A 24,662-nucleotide genomic window follows, 5' to 3' on the forward strand; every position below is an offset into this window, starting at 1 on the left:
CCTTAATGCATGCCCTTCAATTTTTCTCAACAAAAACATTTTAACAACTTTGCAACCGTTGGATTCAAAGTCCAGTGGAGAGACAACTCCACAACAAAATTCCACTTTATCCATGCGACCGGCTGCTAGAAAGCGGCAAGTTCTTGAGGTAATTTTAAGCTAACAATTATATTACTACATGTTTGTTATAAAGTACCGTACATAAGTAGCGAAGTAGCATCTTTGAGAAATTGTTTTCCATAAGTTTACAATATGTATGCTGCCTGCTGGTATAGTGATTCCCAGCTACATGCGCTTTTAGAACATCCCATGTATAATTCACCAAGTGCATTAACAAAAAATGTTCCTTCATATATACATTGTTGTTTTCTTTTTCAGTTAGGCCTACTGGCTAGGGATGCACCCAAATTCGTACCCTGAACAATTCGTACCCTGAAAAGATCGAGAGAAATTTTTTTAAAAAAGCCGAAGTCATGCCAAACAGAAATGGTTACTTGTGATGCTGTAACACAATATGACGTGTTAGATTTCCGTGCTTGTTCATCAAAAGGATGCCAAGCTGCCTTGAAGCCAATGAGTGCGGCGAAAGGTAAGAAACTTTGACTCTATAATATAACAAATTATGAAATAACAGTAGTGTACATTTTAATAGCTTTGGAAAGAGAAGTGATGCCAAATAATACTGTAAAAGTGGCTTTGCTTGATTTGGAATATGTTTATTGCAGCAACTCAGGCTAATGCCCTGGTATTAACACAATCTGTAGGTGTGACCTGCAACTTGCAAGAAAGAAAATGAATTCCACCAGATTACCTTACTACCACTCCCAAAAAAGCAAGAATGGCTTTGCAAGACATATCTTTTGAAGATAATGAAATGCACTATCCAAATTTCTCAATAAATACAATTTCGGAGGTGTCTACCAATGAACGTAGTGAAAAGCCGGGGTAAGTTTGTAAAATTCCAAAACAAAACTTCGTTCCTAAACTTTTCATCAAATTTTCCTATAATTTAACTGAAGATCCACTGGGATGCACGGTGTGACAAAACGTTTTAAATAAAGTAAACAATATCACACCAACTCAGAAGAATCGGTTTATTTAAATACAGAGCTTTTGCCACACAAGTGTGGCTTCATCAGTATAAACTTATTCAAATAGAAGTTTGTAAACAATGATATATCTGTTATAGATATTTTATGAATGCTTCCTGATGTATGGAAACACACACATACTGTAAACGGAAGTGCTCAATCTTTTCTTTAAAATAGTGTCATTGATAAGAATTTTTAATATGTCATTGAGCAGAACACTGTACTTCAACAATTGGAAGGTGATGGTATTGACCTCATGTTAGCAGGAGATGGAAGGGTAGATTCTCCTGGACATAGTGGGAAGCACGGCACATACACGATCATGGACACAAGATTGAATAAAATAGTGGATTTGCAACTTCTTCAGGTATGGACTTCAGCCAGTACATTTTATACTTTAGCTAGCAAATCCAGCTTCTTTTACATGACTCATTGAAAAACCAGTGTGTCTTATAACAAATTTACGTTTATTTTACGTATGTTTGTACGTTATAGTTTCTCTGCTCGGCGCGCTTTCCATTGATTGTTTTCTCTGCAAGTCCATTTTCATAAGAGCTTTTCTTGCTGTGTTCAGTAAAAGGGACTTTTGTTACTTTAAGTTCTGATCGTGTGAGACTGATTTAATTGGTTCGTTTTATATTGTTGGCTTGTGTTTTGCAGATGTACTTCGTCTCTTACTTCATTTAAACCTAATAAATGGTCGTTTCAGTGTGAACATACCCAGATAACAAATCAGTCGCTTTTTACATTGATTCAACGTCTGCAGATGTTGAATCAATGTAAAAAAGCGACTGATTGCTATTATGTGTACTTTTTTCAAAACTGCTCGTAAACAGGCCAACTTCGCCCAGAAAGCAACAACGTAATGATGATTTATTGATGCTAAGCTATTTCACTGAAAACAATTTCACTGAAACAATACAAGTTGTATTTGGCTGTACAGTGTACAATGTACATGCTTCCCATTGCCAAGTCAAGAAAAATTTGCGGCCATGGCCGTCTCCCATCGAATCGGCACATACAACACTCGCGGCCATTTAAAGAGTTGTTTTGAATTTGAAGGAGTTACCGTTACAAGAGTAAATGTAACCAAAATTGTTTTTACAGACGTTATAGGCACATTGCCTATAGACAGTTTGTTCGCTGGATCTGGGGTTACCTTGGACGTTCAATCCGTGTGCCTCTGCCGTCATGCGTCGTTTCGGCAATTAGGTCGAAATTTTCAAATCAAGATAGCGGCGAATATGTTGGATTTAAATATCCTGATTTGAAATAAAAAGTCAGAATTCAAAGTCTGCTTTGAAAAAAGCTTTTCCGTGTGCACAGAGAGAGTGAATTTTGTACATGTACAGACAGTACGGTAATTTATACTAGAGGTCTTAAGAATCTTCTTGACCTAGTTCTTTACAAACTAATATGGTACTTGTCGAAAGGTAGTTACTTTCAGTGTTCATTTTATCAACTACTAAGCCGCTTACAATCGACATAAATACATGTAGTTCATTGTATTTGTTGGAAACGACACTACGAACACTTGCTTACAATGCATCTTGCGCGAACATAAGATCGGCTAGTACTCTCATGACGTCACACGTGATTATCGCACGGTTCAGTGAGCACGCGTCGCTCTGAAACTAAGGGCTAACTAAAACGGCCCTACAAAGGAAACGCAATAAAATTAAGGGAAAATTTCAACGACAACTACTTATTATACATGTCTAGAGCACTTACAAACAAAAAAATCGAAAAGTATGGTTTGGGGTTTACTGCCCCTTTAAACAAGGGGAGCCTAAAACAGGAAAATAATAATAGAATTTAAACAGGAAGAACCTAAACTAGATGACAAGTGCCTAGAATAGGAAGACAATGGAAAAGCCCAAACTGAATGATTGCCAAGAACACGAAGAAAAGGAAACAATCTAAACTGGATGACAATCGATTCGTCAAACTGTTTGACTGATCGAGAAAGAGAATTAATCGTATTCTCAAGGCGCGTTGCCCCATACCCAACGAAACGAAGACAAGTATGAGCAAATTTTGAAACACAAGCACAAAGAAGCTCAAACTCACTTACCGATTCTACGGAAGCTATTAAACAAGCTCTCTTTCTTATGTGCTATCACACCAAGAAAGCCTTCGTTTCTCATCTATTTCTTTACACAACCCACCATCATAGCATGGATAAACAGCTGGTTGCAACTGCAAGAAGCTTTTGTGAAAAGTCAATGTAATTAAACGCTCAACCAAAACTCGGCTGAGAAAAATCTGATGCAAGATGGTCCTCATATGACACTGCCTACTTCTTACCGCCTCCAATCTTTTACGATGGTACGATTCGGCGGTGCTGTATTTGCCTGCAAAGATCACTTTGTCTGTCACGATGGACACATAACATCCAATCTTCGTCATCTGAGTCGAGGTTGAATTGGTAGTTTGTGTAACTCGATTTCGTTCGAATACAGTCTGTAACGTTAAAATGGATGTCAGCTCAATACAAAGTAAAATTCGAACAATAGACATTAAAAAATATCGCTGTTGCGAAAAACTCCTCCACAGCCTCTTGACACAACTTCAGGCGCAGCAAAGACTGTAGTGTTTCCTGATAGTTTTGATTTTTGAAGTTAAGAAAACTTTAAAATGCTTTGCTTTTCGAACATACTTGGCAATCTCGGGAGAATCTTTCCACAGTAGATTTAGGTTTGGGATTTTCTTGCGTTTGTGCACTGGCGTGATGGAATTCAACACCAGTCAGTATGTGTCGGTATCCCCCAAGGTAAGGTTTTCTCCTGTTTGTTCGCTCAATTTCTACTACAACGTCTCTGTATTCATCGTTTTCTGAAAAATGGCAGATAAAAGCACCTTTTGGCCTCAAAACACTTTAAGTAAAAAGTAGGCAACGAGTTGTAAGAAAGCTTCTGACCCGTTTTACTCTATCGATAAACCAATGTTTATTACAGGTATTTCAGACTTTAAAATGTTTACCAGCCTGCGAGGTACCCTATCGTTTTTAAATCAGTCGCATATTTCGTCCGAGATACTGCAATTTTTGGAATTACTGTACTTACCGAAAAGTACAAGAACGACAAAATGATTTTAAGGCAATTTTCTTCATTGTAATGATTTACGATTGACAAGATTAGTTATTTTGTTCTTCATCAAGTTTACCCTTTAAGCTAAAACTAATCCAGTTCCTCGTAGACATTTTTGTGGTGTCTCTGATGCTTACCTGTGAATAATCTTACAGTTATGACGTCAGATGACCCCAACTCTTTTTGAGCCTTCGCTGGATTCAATAGCGTCATTTCGGGGTTACTAGAGGTCACATTTAATTGAATGGTTCCGTTTGGTTGCACATTCAAATCTTTGAGGGTCGTTGCATCCGACAAAAGATGTTCTGCGATGTTAATCGGATGTGTTTTGTTTTTGTAGCGTTTTTTCTGTTAATAAACTTTTCAACTACACAACATCAAATGAGTTTGGAGTTTGTAATGAATTCAGACAAACAGCTTAATTTAAGAACTACACAAAATGCTAAAAAAAATTAAGAACTCCAGGAAAGTGTACAGTAGTTGGGCGTCACACTAAATAGTGTGCAATTCAGTACGCTCCAGAGAGAAGTGCCTACTGCCCTTCTTAAGATCATGGCCTGCTAAACTGAACAACATGCATCCAGGAAACAAATTCATCAAACTGTCAGCCTAAAAAACGGGACCTGCATTGACAGTTAAAAGTTTCTCCAAGTGGTGTATGTGAAGGTGCGAAGAGCTACCAGGAGTGGCTTCCAAAATACAATTCCACAGTTGACCAAAAAATATATAACTTTGCCAAAAAGTTATTCTGTGAAACATATACAAAAAGTCTGTCTATGCTATATCTGGTTTCAACTGAGTTACAGCACAACAATACTAACTCCTTTTCAAAGTACTTGTTCAAACTAACCGTCATGGGAGAGTCTTATGTTTGGTGCAGGGACATTGATACCCTCGGCAAGTTGTTGTTTCAAAAACTCAATTGACAGGTTAATTGATGATGCAATGGTGAGTACTTGCTGGCTAGGCAGTAGTAGAAACTTAACTAAAGCGTAAAAAGTAAATATCAATACATGTTTTCTTAAATCAAATATAGTTATTACTATCTGAAGCCTTTACAAATTGTTTCACCTAACGGATCATCAGAAGGTCTGAAAAAACATGCAAACAGTAAAGAATCGATAATTCTGAAAAGATATTAAATATTACAACTGTAATTTAATCTGCAAAAAACCTCTAAACCTGAATTCCTGAAAAGATATTAAATATTATAACCATATTAATTAAATTAATTAATATTAATTAATTATTAATTATATTAATTAATTAAATATTATATTATATTATAATTAATATTATAATATTAAATTATTATAAATATTATATTATATTAAATATTATATATTATTAAATATTAATAAATATTATTAATAGATATTAAATATTAATATCTTTTCAGGAATTCAGGTTTAGAGGTTTTTTTTTGCAGATTAAATTACAGTTGTAATATTTAATATCCTCTCAGGAAGTACAGGTTTAGAGATTTTTTTTTGGCAGATTAAATTACAGTTGTAATATTTAATATCTTTTCAGAATTATCGATTTTTTACTGTTTGCATGTTTTTTCAGACCTTCTGATGATCCGTTAGGTGAAACAATTTGTAAAGGCTTCAGATAGTAATAACTGTATTTGATTTAATTCGCTCTGCTTTGCCTTTTTGCTTGGCATTGAGCACTTTTTGTAGTATTAATAGTTTTCATTGTTTTTACATGTTTTCTTATATGCACTGCACTCTGCACCAATAATGGTCAATCGCCTATTCAACTGGATAGGTATAAATGAATAAAAAGGAACAAATTAGCCTACAAGAAATGTAACATAACTAGCAACTTGATAGTGGGTGGTACTTGGTGGTATTTATCTCACATTTGCTTCATTTATCAAATTCGTAATTTAAGTATCTGAGATGTAAATGACAGTACATTAACTAAATTCACTTAAGTCTTAAAGTTAACATTTATTCTCTTTGTTACAACTGACTACTTCACACTTTTTAGAAATAAATAAAGTTTACAGTGTAGGCTACTATAAAATATTGCTATCATCCAAAATGATGCCAACCCGTAGCAAAAACACATAGGCTACAGACATCCTTGTACATCACGCCACACTTGAACACAATTTTGTATCTTGACAGTGCTTATGAGGGGACTAAATAGCTGGTGACATGTGCCTCTTGAAGCGTGGAAGCTTGAAGAAGAATAGCCTTTCCTTGGTTGGTATGTACTGTATATATGCCTACCAATTGTTATAGAATGTCGATCCTAGATTTGATTAAGCCTTCCACATACAACTGCAATCGGGTAATCACATTACGTTCGATAACAAATATTGCTCTGATCGTTTAGTTGACATGAAGGGCGCATCCTTTATTAAGATCACTTTGTGCAATATGAAGTTGCAGAGCTCTGGGAGCTACAACTACTATCCCTATCTGTTGTTATTCGCTTAATTGCAAGAGTTCATTACCCATTCTTACCACGAAGAGGTTGTAAACGTAAGCCCCTCGAGCAAAGTGTAGAAAACAGTAAAAAAATGGAATATAATCCAATACTCTTATGTTTTAACAGTCCATGAATGCCAATTTTATTTTTACCAGTGGCTGTGGGTTCTTTCTTGTTGACAGTTTCCACTGCATCTTCAGTGAACTCAAAAGAATCTTGCAAGTAAGAAATATCTGGAAACTCTAAAAAAGTTTGAAACATCGTGAATGATACGAATCAATAAATGTGCGACTGCGTCGTCAGAAGGGTAAAGAGGGTAATTGCCCCCCGCCAATTGTTTTGAATAAACATCTTGCATTCTGTTGCAGCATCATTCTACAGAGTTTTACTATTGATTTAGGCTAAAAGTACTCTCAGAATGCCCAATTTTAAGGCATGTTTTCCAATATTTTATGGCGGAGGCCCCGAGACCCCCCCTGGGTGCTTCGCTTTCGCCAACTTGTTGCCTGGCTTACTGACATGTGCTATTATACTTATTTGCCTCTCCCTCTCCCGAAAGACTTTGATGGCTACGCCCCTGTTTGAAAGCATTTGAACTGAAAAAAGTTGCAATTAAATACTATGCCATGCTTTCACAATTCCCAAGATTAATGAACAATATACTGTATCTAAATTTATTTCACTTGTAGTTACTTGCAAGTGCGCTTTTGGTGATTTTCTATCGACCCGAAACTTCGTATTAAGGAAAATACGACATTTAAAAAGTAAAATGAGAAAACCGAAAGATTTTTTTCAATATTGAATTTTCATTTTCGTTCTTATTTTCACTTCCTCATTTTCTGGAATTGTTTTTATCACGCTAGCGCTTATAATCTGAGTTGGTGAAAAATTACTCACTCTAGTTGTAGTTCCAATCTAATTTCCAGTCTTACCAAAAATTAAAATTCGTCCGACAGCATGTTTTAGCAAATGAATGGAAACTGCGCTTTTATCAACATCATGTAAGAAAAATATAACAAAACGATCAAGATCAAAGTGCTATGCTGTCATCGCTTGGAGAGTTGATTGCTGGGACAAAACTTAAGATTGAGCGTAGAAGGTTGCTCATGGTAGCTCGAAGCTGCAGGTTTTCGTCTGACTCTCTTCAGGAGCTATCGTCAGAATAAAATGAGCTTAAAAGTGGTGAGATATTTGTAGTAGAAGAAAAACGAAATGTAAATTTGATTGATCAGAATAATTCAAAATTAACGAAGCAGTTTTAAGGCATAAACGAATTCTTTTTGGCGGCATAAGATTGGATCCAGAGTTTTTATAAATATTGCTTCCAGTGCTGCCTGGTGGAACGAGGAACGGCTTTTAGCAAGAACTGAAAAACATTTCTAGTCTAAAGTGCACATTCTTCGTTATCCAGCAGGTGTTGCCCTATTGCAGAGTCACTGGATATGTTTTTGTCATTTACAGTTTAGCAAGCTCGATTTGGTTGATTTCTTGTTGTATTGTTTCCATTTCTAATTATTTTCGCGACATGTTGTTTGATTCGTTCTTCCAAGCGTTGGGGCGTGCGGCCTACGTACCGACTCTTACAGTGGCACTTAAATTGATAAATTACGTTACTAAATTTTATAGTAGGTAAGCACTTTTTATTGGTAAAAGGAAAAATTTCTTTGGTCGTGAAGAATATACATCGTTTGACAGCAACGAAACATTGGCTGACGGTTTTAGAAATGTGATTTTCAAATTTTTTGGAAACAGAGCCCAGCCGCGAGAGTTTCGTATAAACTGGGCATTTTCGTGGACCGAACTGTGGTAAAGACGAGCCTTTTCGAAAAGGAAACAAACCGGACCTTACCCTTCCTATATGTTCTTGTCGAAGCTACCCCAACTGGTTTTCTCACTTCTGTTTACGGAAAACCCACCTTCACTGGCCAATACGTAAGTTGAAATTCCTTTGCCCCCAGCAAACGTAAAATTAACATTATGTCCATTTTGACAGACAGAGCACTTAACATCTGTTCAAAATACCAACTAAATTCTCAACTGGATAAAATTCTTCCAATAATGAAGCAAAATGACTACTCGGACCACGTCGTGAACACCACTATCTTTAAAACTATCAGCCAATCCTCGTCTTTACCACAGTTCGGTCCACAAAAATACCCAGTTTATACGAAACTCTCGCGGCTGGGCTCTGTTTCCAAAAAAATTGAAAATCACATTTTTAAAACCGTCAGCCAATATTTCGTTGCCGTCAAACCACGTATATCCTTCACGACCAAAGAAATTTTCCTTTTACCAATAAAGACTGCTTGCCTACAATAAAATTTAGTAACGTAATTTATCAATTTTAGTGTCACTGTGAGAGTCGGTACGTGGGCCGCACGCCCCAACGCTTGGAGGAACGAATCAAACAACATGTCACAAAAATAATTAGAAAAGGAAACAATACAACAAGAAATCAACCAAATCGAGCATGCAAAACTGCAAATGGCAAAAACATATTCAGTGACTCTGCAATAGGGCAATACCTGCTGAATAACGAAGAATGTGCACTTTAGACTAGAAATGTTTTCAGTTCTTGCTAAAAACCGTTCCTCGTTCCATCAGGCAGCACTAGAAGCAATATTTATAAAAACTCCCAATCCAATCTTATGCCACCAAAAAGAATTCGTTTATGCCCTAAAACTGCTTCGTTAATTTTGAATTATTCTGATCAATCAAATTTACATTTCGTTTTTCTTCTACTACAAATATCTCACCACTTTTAAGCTTATCTTATTCTGACGATAGCTCCTGAAAAGAGTCAGACGAAAACCTGCAGTTTCGAGCTATAATGAGCAACCTTCTACTCGCAATCTCCATCGCTTAAGCAGCAAAGTCAAAAACTCGATTCATTGAGTGATTTACCAGCGTCGCAATGTGTGTGATGATAATTGACGGTTTTGTTCAAATAGAAAAAGATATGTGACAAGTGCGTCTAACTAATTCTAATATAGTTTAAATTCTAATCTAATTTGTGAAAACTTGGGTAGCTCTAATTCTAGTCTAATGTGTGAAAACTTGAATAGCTCTAATTACGATTTTAATCTAAATTAGAAAAATTATAACATTTTAGTGCCCAAGACTGCTTAAAACCGGTTTTCCGGCTTCAAGAAAATCAAGAATCCCTGGCCAAATTGCGCATATCCTATTAGGCTACTATTGCACATAGTATAGGCTAATAATAGCAAATAGGCCAGATTATTTTTATTATTATTGATTAAAGACTTAAGTTTGTTATTGATTAAGTTATTGTTATTAAAGACTGTTATTGTATAAGATTGTTATTGTTATTAAAGACAAGGCAGTGTATTTTTGCAATACAGATTGCAGATAATATAAACAATTGAAAGCTAATTTACTCAATTACAATAGATAGGTAAACCCAGAGACGTAGCCACGGAGGGGCTTAATGGGCAATCGCCTTCCTCTCAAAAGTTTATCTTGCCCTCCCCCCAAAAAAAAAATATGTTTTAATATTAATAAAACGTGTTAATACTATTATAATTCATGTTGAATGACATTTGCTCCCTCCAAACAGTTGCTTTTGCCCTCCCCTAAAGTTTTCTTTCTAACTACGTCACTGGGTAAACAAGAATATAACTCTCAGTATTCACCTGATTTCGTGATAAAGACGTTGTTTGCAACACTTGATTCTATGATTTTGCTAGCAATGCTACTTGCAGTTCTCACAATGGTGGACGATGTATGATGTAGTTCTGTAGTGCTAGCACGTTCAGAAAATATGATTTCTTTAGTTTCTTCCTCAATGTTCTTGGCTTGTTTTGGGTCATGTGGAAAAACTTTCTCGTTTTCCGTCTTTTCTTTAGAAATAGTTTCGTTTGGTTTGACATCAGCTGATAAAGCTTTTAATGCTTTAACACCTTCTTCTGTAATGATGTCCACAAAATACCCTGCTTCTGCTTCAAACCTTTCTTCCACTCTCGGCTCCACTGTTTTTACATCTTCCCCTTTATCATTGTTCTTCACTGGTGCGGTCGTCAACGGCTCTGTGAAAGGAATGACGTCAGTTTCTTCGACTACTGGCGGTGTTTCAATAATTGTAGCAATGCTGAGTGTAGTGTTGTCAACACTATCCAATACTTCAGCAGTTTCAATCACTCCTGATGTATCGGTAGTTTCAAGACCTGAAGTTCAAAAAAATATTGCGATTTATATAGACGGTAGGACATTCAACAACGAAAATAAAGCGTAAAACTCAATTATTAGCCTTAATATGCAAAGGGTAGACTTAGACCAATAAGCTACAGTTCCTAATATGGTAGTAACTAGTAACACATTTGCCTAATGCAAAGCTCGATGTGACATTAAAAAATCCATTGCATGCCTCCGGAATATATTTTAGGAAAGCTTCTGCTTGTGAATAACATAGTTGAAATAGATTGTAAAACTTATACACAAGGATGGCGATAACCAGCTGACAGTGATGTTAAAATTCAATGCAATATATTAGGCGAATGCAAACGACAGAAATGAGAATGGTTCGAATGATGGGTGGCAAGACGCTTCTTGATAAAATTATAAATGTCTAAACTTTTTAGAAAGTATGGACTAATCTTGAGGATATTGAAAAGTACTTGCATGCGTGGACATTGTTGTAGATGGGTTGGACAATTGGACACCTTAAGCGAATGAATAAGAACAACTTGACAGAGCAAATTTGGAATGAGGCAGTGACAAAAAAAAGAAAGACCAAAGAAAACATGAACGACAACGTGAAAGATAACCTGACAAAAAGAAAAACTAGAAAATCGTAAATGCCAACGACAGAGAGAAATGGAGGTGCCACTACAGACAACTGGTCGACTCTGATATTTTGGGATAAAGATCAGGCTTCTTTGGAGCAAAATGGCGAGAGATTAATGCAACGTGTCACATGATACTTTATGTGTAAAGTTCATAAACCTAAAATAAATCTTCACCAAACTACATCGTACCTGATGCTTTAGCTTCTAATGGATCAGAAGTTACGACGTTGTGGCTTACGACATCCGTTGAAGAGACACCTGCATGAAGATGTCTAATTAAGTACTGAAATGTCACAAGATTCTTAAATCTAAAAATAAATCTTAATAATAATGTTATGGTTTTATTTATTGTCGCTCTACAACAGCTATGGTTTTTTAGCGACATGGCTCATTTTTAATTTATATCAGGCTTACGATGTTATCACACTATTACCCGACTCATTCTCACTGCGCAATGCAGGATAGAACACAATCGGTACCGTTTGTAAAGTCTTCGGTTTGACCCTATCTGGAATCGATCTCAGATCTACCAGCACCAGAGCCGAAGGCGAAACCAGTCGGCCACTGAGCTGGTTAACAATAAGTCTTGATCAAACTAGATCGTACCTGATGCTTCAACACCTTCTTCTATTATGAGATCCACAAAATGCCCTACTTCTGCCTGAAAGCTTTCTTCCACTCTAGGTTCTACTGTTTTTGCATTTTTGTTTTCAGCTTTGTTTTTTTCTGTTGCGGCCGCCAACGGCTCTGTGAAAGGAATGACGTCAGTTTTTTCGACTGCTGGCGGTGTTTCAGGTACAGCAATGCTGACTATAGTGTAGTCAGCACCATCCAACACTTCAGCAGTTTCAATCACTCCTGATGTATCGGTAGTTTCAAGACCTGAAGTTAAAAAAAATTTATATAGATGGCAGGACATTTAACAATGAACATAAAGCGTAAAACTTAATTATTTGCCTAAAATATGCAAAGGGTAGATCTATAAGCCAGTTCCTAAAGTGGCAGTATTGCAGTAACTAGTAACCCATTTGCCTCAACGTGATATTAAAAAAAATTCATTGTATGTCTCCTGAATCAATTTTAGGAGAGCTTCTCCTTGTGCATAAAATAGTAGAGATAGATTTCAAAACTTTTTTAGACCTAATTTTTCATGACATTAGAAACATACACAAAGAAAGCTTAAGCTTCAAAATAATCGCGATAACTAGCTTACAGTGGTATTAAAATATAATGCAATATATTAGGGCCTAATTTCGCCTAATACTTAGGCAAATGCGAACGACAGAAATGAGAATGGTTCGAATGATGTGTAGCAAGACACTTCTCGATGAAATTATAAATGATGTCTAGAGAGTGTGGACTGATATTGAGAACATTGAAGAATATTTGCATGCGTGGACATCTTCTGAGATGAGTTGAATATCTTGAACAAATGGATGAGAGCAATCCAACACAGAGCAATTTTAAATTAAGGTAGAGACAGAAAAAATGAGAAAAGAAAGGCGAAAGAAAACTAAGGGATGACATCGTAAAAGATGACCTGACAAAACGAAACTTGAAAATGCTAACGATAAAGAAAAATGGAGGAGTCACTGCAGACAACTGGTCGACCCTGGTGTTTTAAGATGAAGATCAGGCTTCTTTAAAGCAAAATGGCGAGAAATTAATGCAATGTGTCAAATGATACTTTATGTGTGAAATTTTTAAACCTAAAATAAATCTTCATCAAACAAGATCGTACCTGATGCTTCAACTCCTTCTTTTATTATGAGGTCCACAAAATGCCCTGCTTCTGCTACAAACTTTTCTTCCACTCTAGGCTCTACTGTTTTTGCATCTTCATTTTTATCATTGTTTTTCTCTGTTGCGGCCGCCAATGGTTCTACGAAAGAAAAGGCGTTAGTTTCTTCGACTGGTGGCGATGGTTCGCGTGCTTATAATCTACAGGTGGCTGCAGCAGCTAAGGTTTATTAACCAATCAGAAGATAAGATTTAAATCAGCTGATTGAAGTCATATGATTCATGCACGTCATATTGTGAGCGTTCTTCTCAAAACATTTCTAGTGGCACATAAATTAAGTAAATGTTTCGCCGTCGGCAGTGTGGCCTAGCGTTTTGGGAGTAAAGGAAGTAGTCAGTTCGATGACGTGGGTTCGATTCTCATTCCTGCCATTACTCTTTTTACTTCTGTAATTACCAAACAATATTCAAAGCAAGAACCAACTCTCTAGATAAGTGCTAGAAGGGTCAAAACGACTGCAGTTAGCTGGTTCATGGGGGAAATTGTTCTATGTTAGTGACTAATCGTTAAACCACCCCATCTGCAGCAGTGACCCACAGATTACAAATATTCTGGTGGTTCAGTTGTAGCAATGCTAACTATGGTGTTGACAACACTATACAATACTTCAGCAGTTTCAATCACTCCTGATGTTTTTTGCATCTTCACTTTTATCATTTATGTGCAGCCGTCAACGGCTCTGTGAAAGGAATGACGTCAGTTTCTTCGACTACTGGCGGTGTTTCAAGTGTAGCAATGCTGAGTATAGTGTTGTCAGCACCACCATCCAACACTTCAGCGGTTTCAATATTGGTAGTTTCAAGACTTGAAGTTAAAGAAAATGTTGCAATTTTTACAGAGAAATGAAGGAGTGACTACAGACAGACAACTGGTCAACTCTGATCTGATCTTTTGTCATAAAGACCAGGCTTACAAGACCAAAGCTCAAAAGATTGCCTTATTCTCACCACATTGGAAAGGTGGTAACCTGTAGTTGGTAGCCTACCGTGTTAAACATGCGAGTCTTTAAAATAAGTTTTGAAGTGCAGCTGGTCTAGTCAGCAAATGTTATCTAGAGCATGCATAAACAATACTTGTTCAGAAAGACTGTTGAAAGGTTACTAGTAAGCTGTTTTTCTTCAAAGACTTTGCAGTAGGCGAGGTGTAAAGAAAGTATATGGGTAGTTGAATTAACAAGTAATTATAAGCATTCAGTGAATATCCTTGCCTGAAATTGATACCAATTTTAACAGGTCTAGATTTGGTGATTTTAATGCTGTAGGAGAAACTCCCCTGCTTCAACAACTCAGCAAACATCAACTTCTGGTTGGGACATAGAATACGACATCCATACACTCAGTTTATAATGAAACTCTCGTATTATCAAAACTGATCAGAGACAAATGAAATTAAGGAAGACCAGCAGAAACATCCATGTGAAAGGTTCGATCTCTTACAAAGCACAACCCGGAAGAACTGCGACAGTTGGCTGAAATCGCTAGTTTGAACCCAACTGGTGTGAAATAAATTGTTATTATTTAAGATTCCCATACACTTTTTTTCCTCTGCTTTATTTAAAAAATTTTTGGGAATTGTAAACAAATAATCTCAAGATTAGAATTAAAGAAAAAAATCATTAACATTCTGGAATGCCCAGGATTTCAGGTCCAATACCAATATGATATAACCTTTATATCAATCTTTTCGGAAAAATAGTACACACGGCAAAAATACTGTATATGATATCAAATTGTTTATGCTGATGGGTGCAATAATAGTTAATTGCAATTGTAAAACAACCAGCAGAAAGTGATTAGACATAAAAATACTAACAATTAAATAGTTATTAATAGTATATAAAGAAATAAACAAATATTAATTAATGCAAGTTAGGCTACAAAAACATCCAGAGTTATTGTACTGTAGAGTAAAAACAACACTTCTACAAATGTAGTCTAATAATAATATTAAATTTATTTTATAACCTTCAACTTTAAAATAAGATTTCATAGCAAAAAGAATGTAATACAAAATGGAATTACATGTTTACAACATGTAGCTATATAACCTACCAGGTACACTGACATCTTTTGGTAGTTCTGCTTCACCTGCTGAGGTTTTTTCAGACATTCAGAACCGTTGAGATTTAAAGAAGCTTGGTTGTTAAATTAGATAATTAAACTTCAATGATGCTAACCTGCATTAAAATTTGAAGCTGATTAATTTGTGCTATGGTACATCATACTGGTAGTAAGCCTACATTTAATTAGTGCATCATGTTTTCACACCTACAGCCTTTCGCCCATTCTTGCAATAACGTTAATGTTCATTAGTATTATTGTTAGTTTAAGGCTTTTAGCTGCTAGTGCTTACTGGAGTTCAGTCAATGTAATTTCTTTAGTGACTGCCAGATCAGTATCATTAAGTGCAAAGTTGTTTGGTTTTATAAATGATGTCTTTTTTAAATCAAAGATTCAAGAGACTAAAATGTAGATATAGTAGCCTATTAAACTTAGGCTATGTTTAGGAGTCATGAAGTAAAGAATAGCAGTCACTTTCATCATTCCCAGGCTTGCGTCTGGTGGTAAAAACGTTTTAGTGAAAGAAAAGAAATTAAGCTTTGTGTTAAGTTCTTCTTTGTTTGAATATATTTCTTAGCCAGTTCAAAGTTGAAAGGCTCTGCTTTATACCACTCTTGGGCAATGTCGATGATTGGCTATAAGTACCCAGAAAGCCACTTTATCTGGTCAGATCCGTACCCAATCTAGTAAAGATCTGGACCAGATAAAGTGGCTGTAGTGTATGGGTAAGGGCAGATGTTGAGCAGCTATTGTATTGATTGATCATCTTGTTCACACAGCCCATGCATACCGCCTGGTGCAGTTTCAAATGGTGTGGTCTGCATTTTATTCCTCCTTGCTTCACTTACAGATTATGATGAGGACTATGCTCTAGTAGCACTTCTGTGAGAGCAAAGTAATCCGACGGCAGTGCACAGACGGTTAAGTGACACCAAAGCCTTTCTTGGCAAAAGCATTCCAGAAAGCTAGCACCCAAAGTAAAGCTTTGAAGTCTTGGGGTGCTTCTTCAGTATCAAATTTCATTGGTAGTCCACCCAGTTAGCCACACTAATAGATTGGTCTTCAACAGTTTTCCTCAGGAGTAGTGTGGCCTATAAAAATGGGTGCCTAAACTTTAAATTTTAATTGCTGGGGTTGGTTGCTTGCAGAATCATAGACCCTGAAGTGGAAAAAAGTGATTATGATTCATGGAAAGAGCGGAATGGCTTCTTCACAATGAAACTCAGGTAGTTGGATGAGTGTAAGGACAAGGATGTTGTCCCATAGCGTAAGTTGCAACTTGCAAGTACCCATTCACAATATGGCGGCAGTGCATTAATCCAGGCAGTTTTGCATACTTGTAGAGGCTTTAACCTACTGACACAGACCCAGTCACCAAGTTTAACAAAGTAAAGTTTCCAGTTTTTGAAGTGTTGTTACTGGGGAATCATTCCATCCATTGGGTGCCACAATGGAGAGCAGTCCTTAACGTGCATTACTCAAGCGCATACTCCGAGAGTAGAACCAGCGCCACTTGATCTTGAAGCTTCTTCATTCACAAAGCCGCACGCTAACCAACTGAGCTATCGAGGAGGAGAGTGGAGTAGCACAATGGAGGCAGTGTGCAAGGTGTCAAATCCAGCACTACCACCAACATATCTTGATTTAAGGTTATTTTTAACATTTCTGAATGTTTTGATGGGTTATATTCCTAAGAGATGTCTTTTGTAAAAGAGCATGTATTATACGGTACTTGTCATGTGCAGGAAGAGCAATTTGTAAGTAAGGAGGACCGCTGGGACACATGTGAACTTTTTGAGGACCGCTGGGACACATGTGTCCCATGCACTTAGCCGATGACACCGCAATTAACTAAAAAATTTGCCACTGCTGATACCTTAACATAGTACCGTATTGCAGTAGCGTAGCCAGAAATTTTAAAAGGGGGGTTTTGACCACCCAGCGGCGGGGGGTCCGGGGGGCTTCCCCCAGAAAATTTTGAAAAATTACTTTGAATTTGGTGCATTCTGAGAGAATTTTCAACAAAAATGTGGGTACGAATATTCTTGTAAAATGGTGCTGTCTGGTAGCATATCAAAAGGATAAGATCATGTTTTCTTCAGCATTTTTCGGAAATAAAGCTAAGTCTCTGTGTTTTCTTGTTGCTAATTCCTGGCTGAGATGTTTGTGTTCCAGCCAATTGTTCACCAAATCAAACGTCATATAAAAACCGTTATGGTCTACTTAACCTAGCTGGCATCTTACGTCATGGAAATTGCTAGAAAATGTCCAAATATTGCACCATCGGTCGTAAGACCTGATGAAATATTGCATCATTGCCTTTCAACACCTGTTTGAATTGCGTGACAATGTCTTTCATTATTGCGTCACAGTTACTGTCTACGTGCATTTGAGATATAGCAAATTATTCTAGTCATTCGTAAAATGGTTGCTTGAAAGTTGGAGGCATATTTAACTGTTTGCTTAGTGCTTGCCAGCTGGATAAAATATCCGTCTTTTATCTAAGTAATCTGTTCTGTAGTGACAAGTTTTAGTGGTGTACGGCGTTGCATCCAATTTCGACAGCTTTGAGGCTATTTTTACAGAAATACAATTCTCGAATAGATGTTTCCTGAAAAGTGTTTCTTTTTCGGTCATTACATACAGACGAACGGATTCGGGAATCTTATGTTACAATTTTCCCATGAAGAGATTATGGTTTACCGCTGTGACCAGTTTGAATGTTTGGTATTGGCAAAACTCGCTCTTTTAATGCAATTTTGTTTAAAACTAGGCAATTTTTTATTAGACTGAAAGCATCATTCTTAATATCGTGACGTCACATGCGTGCCAAAGGGGGGGTTGTAACCCCCAAACCCCCCCCCCTTGGCTACGCCACTGCCGTATTGGGTGTCTACCCTTCAAAAAAAATTGAAAACTCTGAATCATTTTTCTTGGTGTTATTTCAGTTTGAAAACCGTGAAGAGTTGAGGTTGCAAGTGCGTTTTTTTTCCTTCAAATTTGCGAAGCATATTTATTTACATTTGTCCAAGCTCGAGTCAAAATTTGCAAAATACTTCCAGGAAAATTTTTCAAACTACGAATGGATTCGTGAACCTTTCGTAGTAGGAAATCCGGATCCAGGTTTGGTGAAAGAAAGCACTGCAAATTATTATTCCATTCGCTACGTCGTATTTATGTGAAGCAAAATTTTCTGCCTTGGTGGTGATAAAACCAAATATCGATCACGAATAAACAGTGAAAGAGAAATGTGGGTGGCAATTTCAAAAATTCTCCCAAGATTCAATGAACTTTGTGAAAATAAACAAGCCCACACGTCATATTAAATAATATGCATTGCTTTTTGTTGTTGTATCAATAAACAATTCAATTTTATTTTTTGCTGCTGGCGCAATCATGCACAGAATGGCAAAGTAAACATACGGTACGAATTTGACACCAGCAAAAGAGAAAGACTTTAATGTTAAAACTTTATTCATAAGTTTCTTCATTTACTTTTATTTGCTGGTGCGTCGCAAGTCCAGAAAACTTTTCCAGAGGCACCGCAACAAAAAAAGTTTGAGAACCACTGGCCTAGCCAATGGTACGGTATTTTATAGAATGTAGGATGACACACTCACCATTGAGACGTAGAATAAAAAATAACATAAAATGTAAGTTTGAAATCTTATCCAAGTTCTAAAAAACTTCTTCTATCCAACAGTTAACAACTAAATTCTGGTATTTATTTGACTAGTTTGAAAATCAAATTTAAGACAAATGGTATGAATAAAGTCGGTGAGGTAAAATACCTATTTGAAATTCGCTCCAAATAGACTGGTTGCTAAGTTACCAATTTTGTGCTTACAGCGCCAGCAGCGTTTAATTTACATAAATTGTTATTTTTTTAGCGGGGCATTCTAATTTTTTGGGTTTTATCGGGGAAGTGTATGCATTCCGACTTTTTATATTTTAAAAACATTCATTCATACACAGTAACAGACCTACTGTACAAAGTGTGAGTCTTAAGCAAAAATATTGGATCACAAAAAGCGACCAAGACAAGATAAAATTTTTTTTTTTTTTACAAGAACAAGCCCCATAGAGCCCATCAGCCTATTTTTATTTTCAATCACCGCAATAAGGGTAGGCTATATTTGTTCATTTTGCTTGAAATTTTGCGTCGCGTAAATTCTGGCATCACCCCAAAATTTTTCCAGAACCGACAAGGATAGGCCTAGACTATAGCTCTGATATGGTCATCGAAGCTAAAACTGCCTTTGTTTAAGCTACCACTAAATTAATGTAGGCTGTAGGCAGTGATGGGCATTATCGGCGATAATTCATCGGCGATAATTCATCGGCGATAAATTTTTATCGCTTATCGTTATCGCTCAATTATTTTTTCGGTTATCGTTTATCGTTATCGCCAAAGGCAATATTTGATTATCGCCGATAATTAATCGCCGATAAATTTTATTTTGGATCAACACACAAGTGGAAAGATCATGAAAAGTAATATTTTTACTAGCCACCTAGTTAATGAAACTAAAATTAAAACCAGTTCTTCTTCAGTGCCTGAAGTGTGTGTGCACAGGTCGTTATCAGGAGAGGGGGCACGCCCCCCTGCAGCGACGGCCTTGACAACACAATAATTTTTAGAGTTGCAAATTGCAATGCAATGAAATGCATGCAACAAGTTTCTTGTTGGTTTGCTGCAATGGGCAATCGCGAGTGAACTTTACAATTAAAATGTAAGCGCACAGGCGGTACAACTTCCTTTGAAGCGAAGCGAAAGAAATTGGCAAGTGGTTTGTGAAAGTGTCTCAATACGAGGCCGCTTTTACATAGGAAACATGGTCTATCGCCCACCTCACGATCAACTATTTTATTGTTGTGTTTTCTTTTTTCGTTGGAAGTGTTAGTTTTTAGTAATTGTGGTAAAAAAATAAAATCTCTCTCGTCAAAACGTGAAACTTACTGTTTTAAGCGCATTAAATTTTTAGATGATTAGATTAACTAAAATTGCAAGAACTTGCCTTGAGACGTGCGGTTACGTCACAAACTCAGATTAAAAGACAAAATTCACACACAATAACAACACAAGATCGGTTATAGACTGTAAGATCGATTTTTTTCTAGCTTGGCGATATAACTTTAATTCAAAAATAATAACCGAATGCATAAGTGCCATTTAACTTAAAAAGTTAACCCATTTGTGCCGAAAGTGAAAGTACTTAAAAAAAATTCGGAAAATTTAAATATTGCATAATTATGACTTAAAAAACATATCACAATTATTTTTTTCCTAATTGTGTTTGTACTTTTTGAGAAAAAAGCCGTCCTATATATAAGACGCTAGGCAAATCCGTTATCAAATTTCACAAGTTTCTTGTGCGTAATGCTTAAGCGTTATTACATTTTACTTATCGCTCAAAGTGATAAATGGGAAATGTCTTGTTTATGTCTTGTCATGTCATTATTGTCATCGAGCATTTTATTGAAATGAAAGTTCAAAAAATATGAAGATGAAAATTAGCAAAGTAACACAACATCACTGAAACAAGTCATTGCGGAATATAATATTGCTTGAAGCATTTAACATGCAGACCGACATCACATTTTTTTGCATCTTGTACTGTAATAGTTTTTGCATGACAATAGGCGGATCGAGTTGCGTGGTAAAATTATGCTAAATACAGTATAACCTTTCTCATTTACTGTAGCCTACCTATGCGACATAGCCTACCTCAATCAAATATTTTTATTCCCACTAATACAGTGCCTACATTGTAATTCTTATCTCAACAACTCAGCGTTCTGCCATTGCTTTAATGATGGTGTTCAAAGAAAACAAAAAAAAATTATCTGAAATTATCAGTAAATTACGATAATTATGTTATTGTTCTTAAACAAACACGACTAATTTGACAAGCTTGATGGATTTCACAGTATGCACATTTTTACTGCCAATAACGCTTTTGATTACTGATGAATTTTCAAGCATTTTGCGTTTTTTGGAATTTTTTCAATTATTGCTGACTTTGCTGTAAACAGCCCTTTAAGCAGAAAACAAAATACAAAGTTTGGAATTTTTTATGGTATTTTCATTTGATCTAATTATTTTGCTTACTGCACGTAAGTGGCAGTGTAACTCAATTGATTAAAGCATCCAACTGGTATCTGAAGGTATAATTATAAGCACGGCGGTTACCTCAGTGGTTTGATTCTGGATCAAGAGGTTGAAGATTCGATGCCCACTGCCGCTATTGCGATTCTATTCATGCATAACTTACAAAAAGTTTTGTCCCTTTACAGTATATTATGTTCGATTTTTCGGCATGTTGATGAAAACAGTTCGTGCTGCATGGGATGGGGCAGCGCTAATCAAGAAAAAAAAAATTATCGTTATCGGACATTATCGGCGATAATTTATCGCTTATCGTTATCGCTTAACTTTTTTTTGATTTATCGTTTATCGTTATCGCTTTAGGCATTTTTCGTTTATCGATTATCGTTATCGCTTAACTGAAAAATGAGTTATCGCGCCCAACACTGGCTGTAGGCTACCGTACCAAATTTACAAACAATGCTTTGAACATCACAGTCAAGAAGTCCTTTTCTTAAACAAAGACACTTCTGCCACAGAAACAGAGTTGGTCTTTTTAATTAAGCTACCTATTGCTTATTGGCCTTATTTTGCTTTTGACAAAAAGTCATATAAAAATAAAATCCTGTTGAAAATTTAAGCAAAAACATTCAAAATGTAAAAAAGGAGGACATTTGAGCTATTTTGAGTGTCTTCAAACAACAATTTATAGAGTACATACGTAACCCTATAGTTCAAAGCCTCTACAAGTATGCGAAATTGCTAGGAATGACCAATCAGTAGTTTTGCCATTCCAAGGATAGGCTAAAGATTCAAAACCAACCAATACTTTTTTTGGACTGTATTGAGTCAGAGTAGTAAAGTTGGTGAGTAGCTAATTAATTTGATTTTTTGTTGAAAGCAAGCTTGTAGCAAGATTTTAAAAAAATTATTAAATTGGCAATTGACCCTTTTAATATTGCTGGAAAAGCGGAGCTATGGTACGCGTCCCGTAAAGTTATATCCGAAGATAGTCACGCACAGTCTATAACTGTGACCATTATTATTATCTTTTTCCAATTTTAATTAATGCATAAAACGACGCAAAGAAATGCAGCATGAACATAATCGTGCGCAACAGTTGTTTAATCAGCGTAGAAATAATGGTACTAAGACTGGTAAAGTCGATATTTTTTGATGCAATGCAACAAGTTTTAAAAAATACTAAGTGATAAAAGTGAAACAAGTTAACTAGTAGGCTAAAAGTAGCTACAATTATTTACAAACATTATCAGAACTTAGGTAGGCTAATGAAATTTGCCAATTTTTTTTTTCACAACATAGCAATGTAGCTTACTGTTGATTAGCTTACTCGTAGATGTAGTGTGGTAAATTGTCAAAAATATTTATGCTTTCACTCAAATCTAAAAATGATTTTAGTGCGGTGTGCTTCAAAGCATTTTTTTCACACACAAAGGAACTTGGCATTGTTTATACTCAAATACAAAATGTTCTGTGTCAATCCCAACAAAATCTTATACAGTATTTTATTTTAGCTAATCATATGTAGCGCCTGCGGCCTTTTCTTTGCGGCATTATTGTATTCCCTTGTGTCTTATTAATGTTGTGAAAACCTGGAGGCCTTTAGTCTCTGTAGTTTTGCTAAAAGTCAAGTTGTGTGCTTCTCAGGAATTTGGAACCCTAACTAATAATGTGAGCGCATTTTTGCAATCGGTAGTTTGACACATATAGGCTACACGTAGTTTTACGTCGTTTTAGCGTTGTGCATCTGCTGCATGCCAGATTGCGTTTGTGTGCCGTGATCAAGTGCATGGCTTGGAGCATTCCGACCACACTGGGTTTTTCTCCTAAACCAACGCGTCTAGCGTTGAATTTCATTGTTATGATTTTGTCAGTCATTGAGTCTTGGCATCTTTCAGTCAGTTCTCCACACGTTGTTTGCAGTTATGGTTCCCGTTCATTTGTGGTGCCAGTTTAATTTCTGTTACCAGTCATGATTTGATTCAGTTCACCACGTTCTGTTAGTTATGCATTGTTAGGTTGCAACCTTTTGAGGTTATGCGTCGTGATGGTTTGAAGATTGTTTTCTGCAATAAACTCGTACATGTAGACATCCAGTCATTATTTTCGATCATCCCCACCAACAATGTGCTCGTCATGTTGCTACAATAATTTACAGCAAGGTATGAGCGGGTGCTTTGGACTACTCGACGTCCGCTACACATACAACAAAAAACATGTTTGATGCGAAGTTAACGCAAACTGGTCATTGAGCTAACTCACGTGTGAGTCGTGTCGTGTTGTAACAAGCATTTCAGTCGCAGTCGAGAGCCTGCATGTTCGACTCCAGCCACTCGCACTTGCTGTTGCTTCTCTGGGCAAGAAACTTTACGATAATTGCCTCTACCTAGTGATCGATTTCGAGTAATGGGTAGTACCAAATTTAAGTCATAAGTAAAGTAGACAACCGGAAACAGACATTGCTGTCGGCTGCAGCGTGGGTCAGGTGTATGTCGGAAGGCGTACACCGATGCATAGCGCTCAAGTCCGCTTTCCCGCAATGCAGGATAAAGATAAACAAACAAACATTTATGTTTTGACCTCAAACGGAAGTTTAGCGCAATAGCTTTGGTAAAGAGGGAAACTCAAATATGAGTTCAGTTCAGCGCAAGAGAGAGTCGCTTGCTGAGAACTCGCATGCAAGTCGACAGCAAGAGAAAGGCGTCTGCGGTAAGGGAGGCCTTTGCTTATACGCAAGCGCGTAGGCTACTCGTGCGCACAGATCGTAACCACAACTTTATCATGTTTTGCGGTTTAAGACTAAGTATTGTGATTTGTGATTTGCAGACCATTGATTACAAAGCAAATGTGCTATAAAAATTCGTAAAAATCACACTTCACTAAAAGATTCAATACTATCAGAAGTGGGGATGGAACTTTCAGTCGGCGGGTAAATCTTATCAGTGGGTGTCATTACCCCCCCACTTCTAAAAATGGCCCCACATAGAGGTAGCCTGTGCTCTTGCGTAATTCAAGCAATGCAAATTGGCGTATGGCGACCTAATCAGTTATACAAAATATGCGAACCCTAAAGATTCCTAAACTCTGGCGGAAAGCATTGATTGTTGCAGTTCCAAAACCAAACAAACCGGTAACTGACCCAAAGAGCTATCGCCCCATCTCCCTATTGTGCGTGCCATTCAAACTACTGGAGCGCGTCTTACACCAACGAATGGAACCCGTTATTGACTCCAAACTTCCACAAGAACAGGCGGGGTTTAGG

The 24,662-nt window shown here is 36.7% G+C and overlaps 1 protein-coding gene, 1 long non-coding RNA gene and 1 pseudogene across 3 annotated transcripts in view; 2 read left to right on the top strand and 1 right to left on the bottom strand.

The window, feature by feature from the left end:
- LOC145787413 (IQ motif and ubiquitin-like domain-containing protein) overlaps positions 1-19,046 on the bottom strand; it is a 32,382-nt gene extending 13,336 nt beyond the window's left edge. The window contains exons 1-11 of one of the 2 annotated variants that reach the window (XM_082599154.1): positions 18,912-19,046; positions 15,283-15,407; positions 13,172-13,312; positions 12,037-12,312; positions 11,620-11,688; positions 10,279-10,671; positions 6,778-6,867; positions 5,031-5,165; positions 4,318-4,485; positions 3,751-3,926; positions 3,399-3,554 (exon numbers count right to left, since the gene is read on the bottom strand). In XM_082599154.1, coding sequence (XP_082455280.1) covers positions 3,399-3,554; positions 3,751-3,926; positions 4,318-4,485; positions 5,031-5,165; positions 6,778-6,867; positions 10,279-10,671; positions 11,620-11,688; positions 12,037-12,312; positions 13,172-13,312; positions 15,283-15,340 — 1,662 coding nt within the window. In that variant the 5' untranslated portion in view covers positions 15,341-15,407; positions 18,912-19,046. Of the gene's footprint in view, positions 1-3,398; positions 3,555-3,750; positions 3,927-4,317; positions 4,486-5,030; positions 5,166-6,777; positions 6,868-10,278; positions 10,810-11,619; positions 11,689-12,036; positions 12,313-13,171; positions 13,313-15,282; positions 15,408-18,911 lie in introns of both variants that reach the window. The other variant, XM_082599153.1, reaches the window with a different exon arrangement.
- Positions 801-2,358, top strand: LOC145787415 (uncharacterized). Its single transcript, XR_014291394.1, has 3 exons — positions 801-945; positions 1,306-1,458; positions 2,199-2,358. It is a non-coding gene; the product is annotated as an uncharacterized LOC145787415 (long non-coding RNA).
- Positions 7,666-9,319, top strand: LOC145787851 (uncharacterized; annotated as a pseudogene).
- Positions 19,047-24,662: the final 5,616 nt, after the last annotated feature.

The sequence above is a fragment of the Aplidium turbinatum genome, chromosome 18 (genome assembly GCF_918807975.1).
Source record: "Aplidium turbinatum chromosome 18, kaAplTurb1.1, whole genome shotgun sequence".
NCBI lineage: Eukaryota > Metazoa > Chordata > Ascidiacea > Aplousobranchia > Polyclinidae > Aplidium > Aplidium turbinatum.